Source organism: Phaethon aethereus (genome assembly GCF_964289735.1).
Source record: "Phaethon aethereus genome assembly, chromosome: 16".
Lineage (NCBI taxonomy): Eukaryota > Metazoa > Chordata > Aves > Phaethontiformes > Phaethontidae > Phaethon > Phaethon aethereus.
The window spans coordinates 5,427,833-5,445,760 of NC_138592.1; the positions used below are offsets into that span (position 1 = coordinate 5,427,833).

At 39.2% G+C, this 17,928-nt stretch overlaps 1 protein-coding gene across 2 annotated transcripts in view; it reads right to left on the reverse strand.

Moving 5' to 3' along the window:
• Positions 1-17,928, reverse strand: part of GNAS (GNAS complex locus) — a gene marked incomplete at its 5' end in the record, with an annotated part of 154,168 nt that overhangs the window by 23,184 nt on the left and 113,056 nt on the right. For both annotated transcript variants that reach the window (XM_082007230.1, XM_082007231.1), the window contains one exon: positions 14,586-14,683. In XM_082007230.1, the coding sequence (XP_081863356.1) occupies positions 14,586-14,683 (98 nt within the window). The remainder of the gene's footprint in view (positions 1-14,585; positions 14,684-17,928) is intronic.

Genomic DNA, 17,928 nt, shown 5'->3' on the forward strand with positions numbered 1-17,928 from the left:
GCTGCCCTGTATTGACTGTGATGCTCAAAACCAGTGACAGGTGCAGAGCTCAATATGGCACTTTTCTCTCACCCCATCCCGCCCACATTTAGCTCCTACAGCTTCAGCTTGTAAAACTACAGTTATCTTCTTTGTACAAATACACACACAGAGGAAGTCCAAGGAACAGACTGCCGACAAGCAGATGAGAAAATTAAAAAAGATCTGAGACGCTAATAAACCATGCCAGAGCAATATGCTGCATCTAAATACAGGTTTTAAAGGGCTATCATTGGTGTACTTCTCTAGATAAGCATATCCTTAATTTTAATTAAAAAAGAAAAATACCCTCCTTCGAATGAACCCACTTCCATTTGAGACACCTCTGTTTTATTAACACGTCTTATGATTTTCTGTTTCTTTGCTTAAAGACAATAGAACAGGGAAGAAAAAAAGAAAAGAAAAAAGCCCAATATAATTTACATTCGGGTCACTGACTTTCTCGATTGTGGCTCTAAACACCAAGCCTTTAAAAAGGAAAAACCCAGCCACCCAAGCCCCACACGGCTCTGCAGTAAGCTTCCTCCTGTTACCTATACCCATTTTGATCAGTGTAAGCCGCAGATATTTAGTGGAGTTCCAGTCAAAAGGTACCTCAAGGAAGGAAAAAAAAAAAAAAATCTTCAACTAACTTCAAAATTGAAAAATTGAACTTTTCTAATGTATTACTGATTTCTAAGTAAGTATGCAGGGAAACTGTCATACATTTACGCAGACATGTGTCTAACTCTACAGAGTAAAAAGCTGTTTCAGTTTTCTGCATGCCTAGCATTCATCCATTATGATGCTTTGTGGTATGGGTATCAGGAATAAATGTGCAACAGTTCAGAATTTAAAAGATACACTACTTAAACGTGGACACCACAACCTGCTTCGCCCTGTAATCCATATATGTATAAAAGCAGCATATGCTTGTACAGATTCTGCTAATTACAGAGTTTTGTTTCAAAAGAACACTATGTTTCATACAATATAAACATGGTAATTGTCACTTTATCTCACAATCTACACTGTGATTTCAATTATGTGCAACAAAGGGACTGCTCATGAGAACTGCGCTGAGAGGGTAAATCACACCCCTCATAATAATAGTAACAAACCTGTGTTCATTAGCGTTTGTTTGTTTGCTTTTAAAAGGTATTTGTTGAATTATTGCAAACATCTCTTACAGACTGGTGAAAAAAGAAAAATGTACTGGGTGCGGCACTAATCTTTCATTTGTAAGACTTGTCTTGAGGGAAATCAGTTTCATATTCTGTACAGCCACGTGACTTTATCAGAAAACCACAGCGCACAATTTTGGCATAATTAGCAGGACCTTCTTAAATACAGCGCAGAAGAAAGCTCCGAGGGAAACAAACACATTTCACATCATTAGGGAAAGTCAGAGCTGAAATGGAGGTACCAGCCTCTGCACAGAACAGCAGAAATCCCACCTATTTTTAGTTCACAATTCCAATAAGAAAACAGCTGGGAGTCTAATGAAAATACCTTGGTGACAAATTTAATGGACTGAACACTAAAGTTACTATTTTTAAATAAAGTTCCTAATTATCTTTTAAACACAAAGCAATTAAGCAGCAGTGAAGCTACAGCTTCCCATGCGTCTGGTAAGGCTTGGCTCCAATCAGATTGAAACTGGGAAATGGCTGAACACCTTTCTGATCCTAAAAATTGATTGAGGGCCAGGTTCGGGGTTTGGTGGGTTTTTTTAGTTTAATGAACGTAGTTCTGCTTTGACCTGTCCAGTCCTGCCTTGCCCTGTTTTCCCCTGCCCGTTCCACAGTCACCCTCCTTACGAGCTGGGAATGCCTCTGTGCAGCCGCACGACTTGCAACCCGCCCGAGAGAGGAGAAGGTGGGGAGGAAAACCGAAACGTCATGTCTGCAGAGAGCTGGTGAAAACGAGGAATGGTAACGAACTGCTTGGATCTTGGAGCAGTTCAGCTCCGTGGAGGAGAGGGGGACAGTGAAGTACTCCAGAAGCAATGGTGAAGGGTCAAGGATCTTGCCTAGCAAGGAGCTCTGACAGCACGGAGGAATTCACAACATGGAGTATATCGGTATTTGCAAATTCACTGACAAGCCACATAACTCACAATAAATTAAGTTATAGTCTGACACACTCTTTTCCAACTAGCTCTTTAAAACTAGGTATTTTAATTACTGGTTCCCTTGATAACACACTGTGACAATAATGAGTATTTTATACTTGTAACATCACGTAAGACTATTTCACACTTCATACATACTGTACGCCTTATTTTTGAAACAAACTTTTAACAATAGGGGTAAAGTATTAGAGTTAGCATTGAAAATACACAGGCAACATACCGTATCTACATTTTGATGTGACATAGCAGGATCCTAGTGTCTGGAATGCCCATTTGGGGAATATATCATCTGTGCTGGTAAGACAGGACAAGTTCTCTAAATCCACCCTCTCACTCCTTCTACAAAACCACTTCATTCTGGCAAGATTCTTGATGACATTGCAATACTTCTTGGCATTAGTACCATGAAAGACTGAACAATAATATCCTTCACTCATCTGATTTTATTTAAAACCTCACACTATCCAAAATCAAATCAACAAACCAGTAAACTAAGTTTCACTCAAGTCTGGCCCTTGATTACAGTATGTGTGGATCCTAAAGCAGTTCAGCTCCATGGAACAGAGGTGAACAGTGAAGTCCTCCTGCAGAAATGGTGAAGAGAAGCCATTCAGGCTAAACCAAGAAAAGACCTGAGATGGTACACCTTAACTGCAAAATCTGTTCTTTGTGGCACACACACCAATCGGCAGAGCTAATGAAAAGACCAAGATAACAGTTACTAGACTCCAGCAAGGATTGGTTCACTCTTGAGACTCAATTTGATGAAAGAATATCCAGAGAGCAGCCACATTCTTTGTGAAGCTATATAAGAAGAGTGTCTTGCCATACATGAAGCTTCAAGCTGCCTAACTTTTTCACAGCATCCCTGAATTTATAACATCATAAATGAGTAATTAAAATCCAACTGAGATGCCTTAATAGCAAAAGTGGTGGACAGAGTGTTCCAGATGTGGTCTTCAACAACTTTGCAAGTATTACCAACATTGGCAATGTATGAACAAAAATGGCAAATCAACAGAATTTGTGGGGACTTTGCCTGTATATTGCTATTGTCATTTATTTGTAAAACTTATTTAGGCTTCAGAAGTTTGGTGGGGGGTTTTTTGTTTTGTTGGTTTGGTTTTGTTTTGTTTGTGTGGGGTTTTTTCCCCCCTGTTTTTTTGTGGTGTTTTTTTGTTTGGTTGGTTTTGGGTTTGTTTTTGTTTTTGTTTTTAGTTGTAAAAACACCCATCTCTCAGCAAAGACCATACAGCCGGCCACCTGAACCGGGCTGGATGGGCTCCCACCAGCACCCCGCTCCTTTGGCAGACCCTCCTCCAGCACCCAAGGCTCTTTCCCTCCCCCAGCTGCAGCAGCCTTGCTAAAAATAGTCCTTGCTAGTTTTTACTCCAGCTGCAGTTTACATTAGCACTTTGGGGGAAGGGGAACCTTGCAGAGTACCCAAGGTACTTCACAGCCTTCACAGAAAATGTGCCGGGCAGCCAACGCGTTTCAAGTGCAAATTACCATCCAGACACTGAAAACCCTCACTCGCATAATGAATACACTACAATTTAGCCGTAACGGTACATACCCTACTAGGAGACTTAATTTGTGTACCACAATATAAAATATAGTTAACACAGAATTATATTTCAGCTACAATATCAACGTATAATATACTACAGAGTAATCAGTTAAAAAAGGGTATTTCAAATCACAAAACCTGTCAATGACATCCTGCTTACAAAATTACTCTTAATCACACGTAAAATTAGCTAACAATTTCTTTCAGTTTATTTAGAACTCAGTCACATACTATAAAAAAAAAAACAACTTAAAGAATAGTTAAGTTCAGCTTCAGTTTGATAAACTCGTTCAAGCTTAATGTATTTTCTTTAGTTTTCAGCCTGCCCCTCCTGAAGTAAGGATTTTATGACCATGTTCTCTGCATGCAAGCAAATGGCCTCAATAAACTTTTCAGCCTGCTGGTATATTTACACCAAATGTACTGCAGACACCTTTGTCAGTGATCTCTCAAAAACAGTAAGTTCAGCAACACCTGTGAAGGTAGGCAAGCACCCAGACAAAAGAAATTTAAGTCCCCAGTGAAGGAAAGACTTCGGTCTGTTATCAAATGGTGGAGTTCACAGAAGACGAAAAGGAGGGACAGAACATGCAAGTCAACGGCTTGCTCAACGTGCTCCCTCTCCCTGGGACCGGCAGTGATGTATTTGCACTGCGGCAGCCCAGGGAATAATTGGGAATCGAACCTGGCGCTTTCACATTGTGCCAGCAAATGTACTGGCCTCATTTCATCCTTGTACCAGAAATTTTCTGTTGCCTCCTATCTTTCAGAACACTGTTGCTTTTAATTCCTTTTTTAAAGCAAGTCTTTAATGAGGTTTTACAATATCTTTTTAGGTCTTAGTTTGATAAAAGTATTCTCCTAATTGTCCTTTTCTAATCTTGAAATGTTCCTTTTCTGCAGCAATACAACACGAGTGATAAGAGCTCTCAAAAAAAAAAACCAAAAAACCCAAACCAAACAACCCCCCATGCTCCAAAAGCTGTCGTGCTTGCTGACGGCAAACGTCAGAAACAGCAGATCCCAAGGTCAGGCAAAAAGCTCCAGCAGCTACCAAGGCGAGTAAACTGCAAAATCCTAAAAATACCGGTCACACCTGCTCCACGGTGGCGGCTCTCGGCGCGCCTGGAGGAGCACACCCCCGCGGCCAGCCGCCTCCTGCTGGAGCGGCACTCGCTGCGGCTTCCGCAGCAGCAGCCCGAGCCGAGGGGTCCCCCCTGCCAGCGCCCCGCAGCCCTCATCAGCTGCGCGGCACTCCTACCACCACATCCACCCAGGGCACGCCAGCCTGGCTGTTACGTAGGTAATGCAAAAATGACGCAATCAGCCCCACGCTCTTTCTCATTTCCTCAAGCCTTTATAAAGGTGTATTTGTGCCCACAGGTCTTCCTCCAGCCGGAGGGATTCCTAGTGAAGGCTGCTCCAGCCCGTATGGAAGTCTCTTATTCCGCTTGTCTCTGAATCATATTGAATTGTTTGTTTGACTCACAGCTCAAAACAAACTTCATTCAGAGCTTTTTCTGTTTGCACAAAGGGAGGCTGCAAAAGCATGGGAGGAAAGGGTGAATGAAAATTTATTCTCAGGAATTAATACGAGTTTTAACAGTCGCTTTGATTGATTCTCAACACTTGACAGCTATGGTTTTTACACTTATTTTAACTTCTCATCCTAACTAATTCATTGTAACACACAGACTGACTGCTACCTGTGTTCACAAAAACGAGAGGATTTAAGGATTACTGTGTACACAATCATCTACTATTTTACTGCTTCAAATTTACTCAAAGTATGCGTATTTTTTTTTGACAACTGAGATGACAGGAGAAGTTTCACCTGCAGCAGAGTTATTTTTAGGGTGAGTTTCTTGCATTTTCCCCACCATAAAAAAAAGTATTCTCTGCCTAATGAAAATAAAAAAACAAAATACAGAAAAAAGGGCAGCACCATCTGCAAGATCCACACACAGCGAAGGGAAGACGAAGAATCTTTAGCTTTCAGCAGTTACGTAGCTCTGCCAATTGTCTGACTTTCTGAACATGACAAACCTCATCAAACATTGGGCCTGTCTTGCAGTAAATGCACCAATTATGTGTTTATCAGCTTTGCACTGGTATCCCGACACTGCCTTTACTACAATAGTGAAATCCCCTCAGTCCAGGAACGCATGGCATCGCTTAAAGGATGAAAGGCTGCTCAGCAGAACACCAAGGAATCCAGTGATATTTGTGAAACCTGTTGTTAATTCATTAACTCACAGGAGGAGAAACTCCATCTACTTTAAGAGAGTTCCTGTAAGGATGAATCCAGACCATTGAATTGTTCTTAATCTTCACAATCATGAAAGAAAAACAAAATTGCATAGTAATGCTATGTTAATAGCTGCATTTAATGAACTTGTGTAACAATATGACATACTAATTTCTTGAATAAATTATTTTGTGTCAAGTTATAACACCACTGATTAATCACTCTAAATGGATTGCGCATTAAGTCAGGGCTTCGAATGCATACATGAAATCTTGTTTACTAATGTGTTAGTTGTTTGAAAAATATTGGTCATTTTAATTACATGGGAAATGACTTATGAAGTCTCAAAGCTTAGCAAATAATCAACCAAAATAATCAACAAAAATCAACCCTACACATCATCTCAAAGCATCTGACCCCATCCTCTAAACACGTCTTTGCATTAATGACTATATGGAAAGGATTTCAAAGACCATCTTGATTAAAACTTGGAAACACTACTTTTCAAGGTGGCAACTCTTGAACTGTTTTGCATAACTAACTCCAGACAGGTTTAGCTTTGGGTATACACATGTATACAAATCCCACAGTTATCCGCAGAATAAGCACCCCGCCAGGTTCAACTCTTTGCTAATTCTCATTCTGTTCATTAATTACCCCGTTCACTAATGCCCGTTCTATCACAAACTTGTCCCCGTCAATAGAGCAAGAGACCAACACAATATTCACAGCATCTCTTCCAAAAGCCTCAGCAGACAAAAGACATTTTTTCAGATCTATTTCTAGCATATCTCGCACACTATTAATTAATGCCACAACAAAAACTTTGAGGACAGGAAAATGAAAGAGTGGGAGGGAACGGAGAACCTGTTGCCATTAAAATGCAGAACTTAGTAAGAATGTTTTGGCTTCTTTTCCATCTCCTGCTGTATTGCATTTCAACTCTTCCCCTTCACCCGCAAAAAATTTCCACTACATTTGAATTTGTAAGTTTGCAGAGACCCGTGCCACAAAAAACAAAGGAGAAGCATGGATAGGTATCAGAAATATGTTGACTAAGAAGTCCAAATACTACTGAACCAAACAGACTTGAAAGCAATTACAAAAATATGTGTCTGATGTTTGCTTTAAAAAAGCTCGAGATTATTTTATTTCCTCTTTTTGAAACAGAAGTCTCAGGGCTTATGCACATTTTGTCATTTATCTGTATTATTCATTTATTAAAATGTTTAAAATAATATGGTGATGCAAGCATAATATTCTTTATCAAACAACACAGTTTTTCATTTTTACCACTAGTAACAAGGAATCTGTTACTCTCTTCAGTGAATTATTTTTAACTCTGTGTTAATTAAGTTTATGGGTATAGGCAAACCATCGAAATATTGAGCTACAGAACAACTTTGCAGAATTCTGAACTGTAGCCAAGTCCATTTAGTACAGAATTATCTTACGAAACTTCATCATTCTTCGGTTTATACAGTAGTAGTTTAGTTACTCATACATTCACATTCTTCGATAACATCAACTTTGGTTTTAAAGCAGACTATTAAAGTAAAATATTAGCCAAGAGATACCTCCTGAGCAAAATACCAAGTGGACTCAACAGATTCTTCACTGGCTAACTAAAATGTCAATATGCTTGTTATTTAGTCCTGCTCTCATGGCACTGTCTTCATGTGCTTTTGCCATTCAAAATGAAACTGACCTGTCAGAGGAAAACAGCAGTCTACTGAACAAATCACGTGGATGTCTACTATGATCATGGAGGAAAGTTACTATTTTATGAACAGATTTTATTTAAATGATATGGTAACATTCATGCCAAAGTTTCAAAAATACTCTTGAGCAAGCATGTGCCTAACCTGAGCAAATTTTGTGCGTGTGAATTTGTAACTGAAACAAAGAAACAGCTGTTGTATGAGAAAATGCTCCATTTGAACATGGAAGCAAACGTTGAGAAATGAACATCCATTTCCATTACATCAGGCATCCATAAACATTTGCACGAGGGTCTATCCTTAACTCTTGCAGGTGTTAGAAAGTGATACACTTAAACTAAAAGGTGAAGTGTGACTATCTGGATGCAGGATTGGACCAAGAAATTGGGGAAGAAGTTCCAACCCAGCTCATTCATGCTCTTCAGATCAGGTCAGCCCTGCCTCCAGCTGAAGGCAAATGCCTAATATTTAGAACCAGACACGGAAAGGAAGTTGCATCTGCAGCCAAAAGGCCAGAAAGGAACCGACACATTAACAGATGTGTGGAACAAAGGAGAAATACAAGTGGCAAATGAATAAAGGTGGTGGGTGTGGGGAAGGGGGGTTACAAGTGGCAGAGTGAGTGAAAGTGGAGGCAGAAATCGGATCCCTGGAGCAAACAGTCAAACCCTTTCACAATAGTCCAGAATGATGCAGTGGGCATCGCAGAGACCTCAAAAGCCAGTGGTATGACTTCTTAAGTTACTCACATTTTGGATTTGTAAAGGTCTTTCTGCCATTACGGCTCATCGTTTTTAGTACTTTCACTTATCGGTGCTCCTAATTCGTAAGTCTCAGGCAAGCTATTCCAGGACACCTTTTGTTTTATCTTGCTTCATACCGGGATGTAATTTATTTTGAAGACAGAGAATTTTATCTGGGGTTGAGTGTAGCTTGAAATTATGAATTTATGATCAGCTGTGACAACAGTGGGAACATGTGTTAGATTCATAATCCATTTATTGGCTAAATTTAGGTAATCTGGTTTTCACAGCACTTGCCAGCAGGCACATCCCTGCCATCGACCGTCAGCAAGATAGGGCAGACACACGGAGCGGTTAGGTATAATTCAGCTACTTATATATTTGGACTCATTTTGTTGGTAGTGACTTCACTAAAATCATGCAAAGACAGGAGTTACTGTGCTTCCCACCATCTACAGCAACCTATTTCTGCAGAGAAAATATAACCTGGGCTGTATTTTTTTCTAGATCGAAATTTAACCTTGTTTAAAACATGATCCTCTGTTCCCTCAGGCTGAGAAGTAGGGAGAAGACCCTAATTCAGTTATGTCGAAGTGCTCTGGAATAAAGTAAGGTGGGTTTTGTAATCAAGATTAAGCATTAGGAGTTAGATGATCTGGGTCTATTCTCTGGCTCGCCAAAGAATTCACACAGCAGTAGGCAAGCTCATCAGTTTTAGATCAGTGAAAGGGGACATGAATATTATTCTTCCTCACGGGAATGTTTAATGTAATTGTTAATGTCCGTAAGAAGCTCATGTATGCCAGGAATATAGGCCAGGGAAATTCCTGTCCTGTTGAATGTGAATATGCAGAGCTGGAGGCGATGAGCAACTACTCTGTCAAAATCACATCGAGTGGAAAGAAAGTAAAAAGGAAAAAAAAAAAAGTAATAAATAATATGAATAAGAAACTAGGCTAGCAGTAGTACCACTGATAAAGCAGCCACTTATTTAAAAAGGTGAGACTTTCAGCAAATGCACTTTACTACACATGCCATGAAGGCAACTTTGTCATGAACTGAAATCAACATGGAAGAAAATCATTAAGTGCTCAGATCAGGGTTCTTAATTGCTCTCTCAAAGTCAGCAAATCCAGAAATAAAACACACCATAAATCGTAATAAAAATAGAAAGAATTTACAACCCATAACAAATTAGAACTGAAGAAAACGGCGCGTCCACATCTGCTTGATTCTTCGGCAGCCCTACAGAGCAGTCAGCTAATAGCTGCACTCCCCTCCTTCCTTTGATAAGTACTTTGAAAACAAGTATCTTAAAAAATACTTTTCCTAAAACTCTTCTGGAGCAGCCTGGCACAGTTTCAAGCTATGAGAGCGGCTCTGCTGGTGCTGAAGTTTGAGAAACACGACTCTGCACCTAGACCAGCCACCTCCCCGTGCTTCCTCCTTCCCTGAAATGGCAGGCGGCAGGAGAAAAGCCGTCGCGGCCGGTGGCAGGAAATAGCGTGAGAATGGGCTCCCTCATGCTACTTCCAGCCCTTCCTGATATCGGAGGGTGTGAAATGGGTTGCAAAGACTGTCTCTCACATTATTTCCTTTTCCAATCCAGCCAAAACCAGGAAGCGCCAGCTAGGAGATACGCAGAGAAAGCACAGCGTAACAATGAAGCACAAAATCAAACTGGTGGCCAAGGCTAACTACAGCAAAAATTCAAGGATTTCTGTGTACAGCCTAATATTAGCAAGTCTAGAAAAAGTACTAGGAAGCTCAAGTACCCAGGCTTTGCTTTTGATTTGCTACATAGCTAATCCAAAGGCTACTGACATCAAAGCGATTTTCTTCAGGACATCCACAGACTTTGGGTCAGACCTCACAGGACAGTGCTGCCATCCTCCATGCCCTCGTGCCACAAACAGCACATTCATATGGGAGAGGTCCTACTTGCTCTGACTACTCCGCTGTGTATTTGTGAGGCTTTAAGAACAGAGCTCCTCAAATGAAAATTGAGGTACAAGTATTAAGCAACAACAGCATTTCAAAGAGATCACGTTTGTTTGTATTTGGCAGAAAGCACATATTTGACAAACAGCTCTTGGCACATTACAGTGGAAATGGCTACTATATCCTTAACATTAAATAATAGATTCTGAATAAAACACAAACCTGTGCCTTCAGGGAAGAAATATGAAGGATGGTAAAACATTCATCTACCACCGTTTGGTGTTTTCTATGTTCTAGACACCTCTGCATTCTTCTGTTTATTACTAGCCAAGAGTGGTATCACATGGCAGCTTCAGTACAAACATTCGTTCTCTCCTGTATCCGTCCCCACAAGATGCAAGAGCAATGAAATTTCATCTCCTCATAGATAATGCTCCCTCCTCACAGCTAAAGTACATTCTCCTCAGAGAGAAACTGGTGACAACCTCGCAGATCATGCTGTTCTAAAAGCAGAATTGAAACTAATTACTTAGCAAGTCCAGTTAAGAAAAGGGAAACAGCCTCCTTTCCTTTCTCTGCCTTTCAAGACTGTCAAATATGCCTGGGCAGGAAGTACAGTAAAGCTCACGATGAGCAGAGGCAGCTACTCTTTCAAAAAGAACAGGGTTCCTCTGAAGTGACATTTTCGTTTGGCCAGAGCGCTTGAGGATGAAGGGCAGGATACTGGAGGGCTCTCTGGCAGATGAGGTTACTGAGCAGGCCTCCCAGCTTCACACTGCCGAAGATCACAACCGCAGTTAAATGGAAAGCCAGGACGGTACCTGTGGCTTTTGGTGAAGTTTTTCTGAGCCAATGCAACCAGGAACGTGGTGGAGCAATGATGATAGTGCATATTAATGTTAACTTCTCATGGGGAGACGCTGAAAAATTCTAGCGAGCCAGCAGGAAGTATTGTAGTATTTAAAGTTACAGCTCAGGAGCAGGTGAAAAATACCATTTCCAGACCCTAAACACCTACACTCGAGTTAGGGAGATACAGCACAGTAGGCTGAGAATTACCTTTGTTCCCACTTTCCTGGGAAACGACGAGCAGCAACAAGTGGCTTTCCCCTCACCCTTTGTTCATCTGGGAGAGCCCCCGACTCATCAGCTACCTCCCTTCTTTCCCCAGGACAAACGCTGCAAGAGTTTAAGCCTCCATCTCTCCAACATCTTTCTTTTCAAGATGCTCCAGCATCCTGCAGCTACGCCATACAGTCCTTCGCTCTGGAAAGGCCAAAAGCTGCCCACAGCTAAAAGCTAAGCTGCCTACTCGAAGCTACCAGTTGTTATCCATGAAAAGCAGACCTGTAAAAGCGGCAACATCGAACAGAAGGGAACTAGGCAAGTTCACGGCATTCCCAGTACCGCACTGCCAGCATCACACCATTCACAGAAGATGGAAATAAGAGGAGGGAAAGGACTTGCACGGGTTCCCAGAAGACGGCAGGCAGGATGCCGGGCGCTGCCGCAGCCTGCCGCCTGGAGCGGCCGTCACACGAGGAGACCGCAAGCCCTGCCACGTGCCCACACCCTGAGGACCGGCCCCTGACCTCTTCCAGATGCCTGAAGAAGCTCTGCATACGTTTCAGGCAGGGTTGGCAGAGACAGGATTAATTGCATTTTGGTATTAACATTTCTGAAAGCCAAGCAAAGCCTTGTAAGATACACACTCCTCGCTGCTCCCTCCTAAAAGACAAAATTGATCTTTAAACATTCAGCAGAATGTCCTTGCAAAGCTTTCTATACATAACCGTGTTCACTTCCAAGAGTGAAAAAAGCTTATTTTTTTAAAAATGCACAATGTTAAATGAGCGCATACCAAGACAAACTTTACACCAAGCAATTCACACTTCAAAAAGTGACAGTTTAAAAAAAATAAAAATTCTACGAACACCTATAAAAAGTTAATTTTTGTGACCAAGAAACATTTAGAATTTTGAAGTAGTTTGCCAAAGAAAAAGTCCACTAATATTTAAGAATTTATTCAACTTTCAAGGGCAAGGAGGGGTTTTTGGAAGCTGGATTGATCTTGAAAGAGAAAAGCCATTTCTCCACCTTCCATTTTAAGTACGCCTTTCTTGTTTTAAACGGGGACTTCAAAAGGGGAAAATGTTTAGAATCCAAGACTCTGAAAGAACTGACAACTCCAACACAGTTTGCTCAACTTTCTTTTTTAACTTCTATTAGCCCTAATGACAGTAGCTTGCACATTCAAATGAAAATAGTCTTCACTTGATAAAGCCTTTGCTACATTTTTTATTAGAGTGTGCTCATGAGGTTAATTTCAAGGTATCAATCATGTCAGATTTTACAGGAAGTAATTTTTGTCAGGTCCCTTGAAAATTTAGTATGATTTTAAAAAGTTCAGCATTTCAAAAAGATGTTAACCTCCAAGTGAACATTTTCCCATTAAAAAACTCCTACTTTGCATGTTCTGTTATTAAAAACAATGCCATTGCATGATCAAAAGTGCCAGAAAGGACAAGAACTACCAAAACTAACGATTAGAAAGCTCCTGCAAGAAAACAATATTATATACTTTACTATTAAATTGAATAAATGTTAGAATTATGAAATATTTTTAGAAGGAGACAGTAATGGTATCTCGGAAAAAAAAAACTTTGTAATTTGTCAGCAATGTACAAAGGTTTATTTTTGGCTCAACAGCCCGTAATGTAGAATTAAGTGTTCCACTAGATGGAGCAGGACGGTAAAACCATCATGAACCATCCCCCTTGCTGACCCATGAAAAAGTCCATGTCCAGCCATCAGGGTTGATAAGAATTTTAGCTTTCTTCTGTGCATTCAGGACAGCACAAAATTTGTTCCTCTTCCAAAAAAGGGCAACACAAAACCCCCTTAGTGCTTAACAATATTTACTTCTTCCCACCATAGAAGTTGACTATTAACAAACACCAGAAACAAACAGATAACCAAACACTATCAGAAACAAAACTAGTTTTTCCCTGTTTCTATCAGCTTTACACTAGAAAGACAGTTTACTGGATAGTTGATAGAAAAATAGAATCTCGTATTTTTTATTTTGTAGCAACTGAACTTGCAAAAAGATCCATGCCAAAGGATCAAACGTTAGTCACCTAATGCAAAAGACATCGCTAGACATCAAACAAATTCACACTAGAAACAATGGCAAAACTTCAAAGAGGCTCCTAAAGACCTGGAGCTGTGCAAGTCATGGTAAAATTATCTCCCTGGTCTCTTTTCAAACTGAGCTAATTGTTGATTTACCTTTAAGGCTACCTAAACAAACAAACAAACAAAAACCTTACAAATTTTATTCCATCAAATGTTCTTTAAGAGATGCAGTAGTAGACAAACTGCAGTTATCCACCATCACGTGAAATGAGAAACCTGCATTTCCTTGACCATTAAACCTTACTTCAGCTTCTCCAAAAGAAGCAGAGAGAGTACAAACTAACAAAGTTTTAACCATTAATATCCCAAATTTAAGACCTGCAATTCTTGAGTACACACAACAAAAATACCAGGAATGGTCACAATTATTGCAAACATCTTGCCATAAAAAAATTCTGAACCACATTATATTGCTGTATGTGATAACTGCAAACATGCAGCACTCTCTCATGACAATACTAATTATCACAGTGGTATAAATAGCAGAAAGGAATGAATCACTCAGATATGTGCATGAAGGCACACAAGCAGAAGTCTTAGTGACTGATCACAGGCTGCTGCCATCTCTGTTTTCAGATAAACAAACTGCACTGAAAACAAAAGCTACAAAAATGAGTATGTTCCACACCAACATACTTTCCAACTTACTAAAACTTGTTGCAGTATCTGAAGCTGGCATTTGGAAAGGAACTGGCCTAAGTGGAAGAAGCAGGAAGGTTGGTCTTTGAGACCATACAATTGTCCACTGCATTAAGGTGTCAGCCTGCATTAAGACCATTTGAGAGCATCTGCAAGGTTTTCAATATAGATATTATTGTCTGACTGAACGCCAGTTTTTTGCTACCTTTCTGAATAGCTGATTACCAAGAATTCACTATGTAGCATACACTCCTTTTCCAAAGTAAGGAAAAGTAAGCACCAGGACCATCCACATCATTGTCATTAATATTCAATAAAAAAATAAATGTCTATATCGCAGTCAATAATACAGCAGAATAGAAACAATACTTACTACTGTGCACAATCAATCAGTTGATATTCATTAGATCTCTCATAGCAGGCTTTCACACCTTCATCTTGCCAAAGTGTTTTTGTATGTTCATAAAACTCCTGAAACAGTAAAAACAGTATAAACAAAATGGATTTTATATGAAGAGAGTCAGCAAATGGTAACGTATTGTTACACTGTAATGAACAGTAAATGGTAGCATATTTTACAAAAAATTCAAACGTTTTTTTTGAACCTGACTACAAGTTCAGTTGTCTTTTTTAGTTGTTTTGACTTTAATGTTTAGTAGGCACTCAAAGAACTGCTTCTCAATCATTTTGATCGAGTCCAACTATATATTGAAAGAGAGGTTAACACTTAATTAATGGCAATTCTGCTGGCATTTTCAATAATCAATACTATTTTGTAACTTTTGTTCTTTAACTCACAATTGCACTGCATGTTATATTTATTTGGCTGTCAAGATTTTTTTCTTCTTCTTCAGTGAAACACTACTTCTCAGTAATTCTCAAATAAAGGCAGCAAATCATGATCAGGTTTTAGTTGACCCTCCAAGTTAGTAAGGATCTTTGGGGTTGGATAGACATCTGTATCTTACTTAACTCTGTATCACTTAAAGTATTTGCAGAATTTGTTCTTTTACAGTGTGAAAGGACATTGAACTACTGAAGAAATACAGTGATACAAAGCTAGATCACGTTTTGATTGTGTCAACCTTAAAAGTAAGCCCAGATACGAAAGCAGATAGCCAAAAATGAAACGCTTCAGTTTTGCTGAACCTGTAACACAAGTATGAAACACACCCAGAAGCCCATTCTTTTTTGCATATAAAAGATGCACGTGGCTCCAACAGGGGCGCATGCGACACGTAATTGTATTTCTGGCTACCAGTCTAAGAACTTTGAATAGACTTAGAAGGAACAGCAGCAGCCTAGTGACTTAAACACACACACCACTGAGGGCATTACTTTTATCGACGACTGTGTTCTCTTCTGGGCTCTCTCTCAGAGCTTTTAAAGTGTTTGGGACTAAATACTTTTATTCTGATTTTAAGTGGCTCAGGTAACTTATTGCAAATCAGCTTTTTTGCACCCAGGACAGCACACGAACTTTAAAATAGTTGGTGTATATATTCCACTTCTCCTCCCACCCCTTTTCTTCACAGTAGAAACATTTTAAAGAAAAAGATTGTATTATTTTAAATAACCATTTAACTGCTTCAAGGTTCCTCCATTAACTTAGCTTTGGAATTGCTTCCTCTCTTGGGATATCAGTATCTCGCATTTTTTTACTATCAGTGTAGTACAAAGAAAGGTCACATCTAAATGTGAAGTCCAAGATTCCACTTGAAGATACCTTTTTAAAAAATTCACTTTCCTACCAGAATGTTAACTAACACCTGAACTGTACCAGAAGAGCAGATGCTTTAAACAGCATCTTAAAGATACATAATGGCATCTTAATTTAGTGATGCAGGTTTTCAAACCATCCTCTTTTTGGCAGGTAGAAGATCCATATGTGATTGTGTGATCTTACAATTATGAATACCCATGATGGAAACAGCCTATCAACTGTAAATCTGATCTTGCTTTTATTGCTATTGAATATTCACTAGCTGCACAAACAAACAATAGTAAATGCATACTACGCATCTAAAAAACCCTCTATAGGTAAATTTTGCTCTAGTTTCTTTTAAAGAGATTATAACGTTTATATACGGCAATAGATGTATCTTTTCAGTTTGTCCCCTGCTTTTATGAACTGTTCATGAACAAAAAGATGAGTTAAATTTATTTCCTAAGTAGATATGAAAGATTTTACTTGATTTTTAGTATTTGTAGATTATATGATCATTTGCTGTTAAAGCAAGTAAAAGATTAATCAAGATCTTAACTCCAGTCTTCAGTTTTCTTTCTCCCACTGCTGGAATTATGTTTACTGCATGCTTTCATTTTGAAGGTTTCCAATTTTTTGGCAGCTGGGGACTGTCAGTTACCTTCAATCTTCGATTGTGTCACAGCACAGTGAGGAAAATATCTTTGCAAAGCAAAAAGGAGTAGGAGAGAAAATAGAGGGGGAATTATCTGGAATCTCACAGTATTTGAACTAAAACCATTTTGGGGCAGCTTTATATAGTTATTTTTTAAAGTAACAGTAGTCTAACACAGAACATCTTATAACTCACTCAACTTATTACTACAAAGGTGGTAAACTGAAAAATTGAATGGTCAATTGTACAAGACTTTTTTTTTGCTGAAATAGCAGCTGATTCAAATGGACACACACCATTTAAAATGCCCCATCTAATCAAGATAACTTACACCTGACTTCAGATAGTTAATTGAACTATTTGCAGACATATGGTTCTAAAACAGACATCTACTTCAAACTGGGGTCAGCATCTGCCAAGCCAATTATCTCCAAATATACCCCAAAATACTCACTTCATACTGCATTATAGTAAGTAAAGAAAATAACTAGGCAAACGTAAGTTTACAGAAAATGCAATAAAACATAAAAGATTCTTCATCACCTACAAACGTGCATTTAAAGTGAAAAGAGGCAGTGCCTTAATGAAAAAGGTCACAGTATAGTAAAACACTGCCACAAAAACGAGACACAAAAGTCCTTCCTCACTACTGTTTCTCACTACAACTATGACATTCTGGTGGAGAACTGATGTAAAGCAATTATTTCAAACAACTTACGAGCTCCATCATACCTTGTGGAGAAACATTTGGAGTAGTTTCTGCAATCAGACTCTTAAAATGGGATGAAAAGTAAATCCAGTTCCTGGCTCTAGCATAAACACATTGATAATAAAAAGCCCAGGATTTAGTTTAAGAGAACAGTTACATATTGCTCAGAAGAGTCTTCCCTGTGTTTTAAGGGCCGTTCTTAACTCTAAGAAAATATGAGGATTACAATAATGGAATAATGATCAATATTTGTGCCTTTCTAGGCCAAATTAGCAATAAAATACTTAATACTGCCTTTATGTCTGTCCTGCTAATCCGAACTATAACCAGCAATACTTATGCAATCTTTTCAATATGGATATTAACTGTCCATGTGGGATGGAAAAAGAATTTAAGTCCACATTCTTTGAACTTTTTATTGGCTTTTCAAAATCAGGATCTACAACAAGTAATGAGTAACAGATTATTATACTAATACGCAGTGGGGGGTTTGGGGCTTTTTTGTGTGTTTCTGTTGGTCTTTTTTTGTTGTTTGTTTTTAAAACTGAACTACATGACTTGTGATAGCCAAATATGAAGGCCTTTTATTAATAAACAACCTTTTGCCTTTAGGCCACATCTGATATATCTTCACACATTTTGGGACT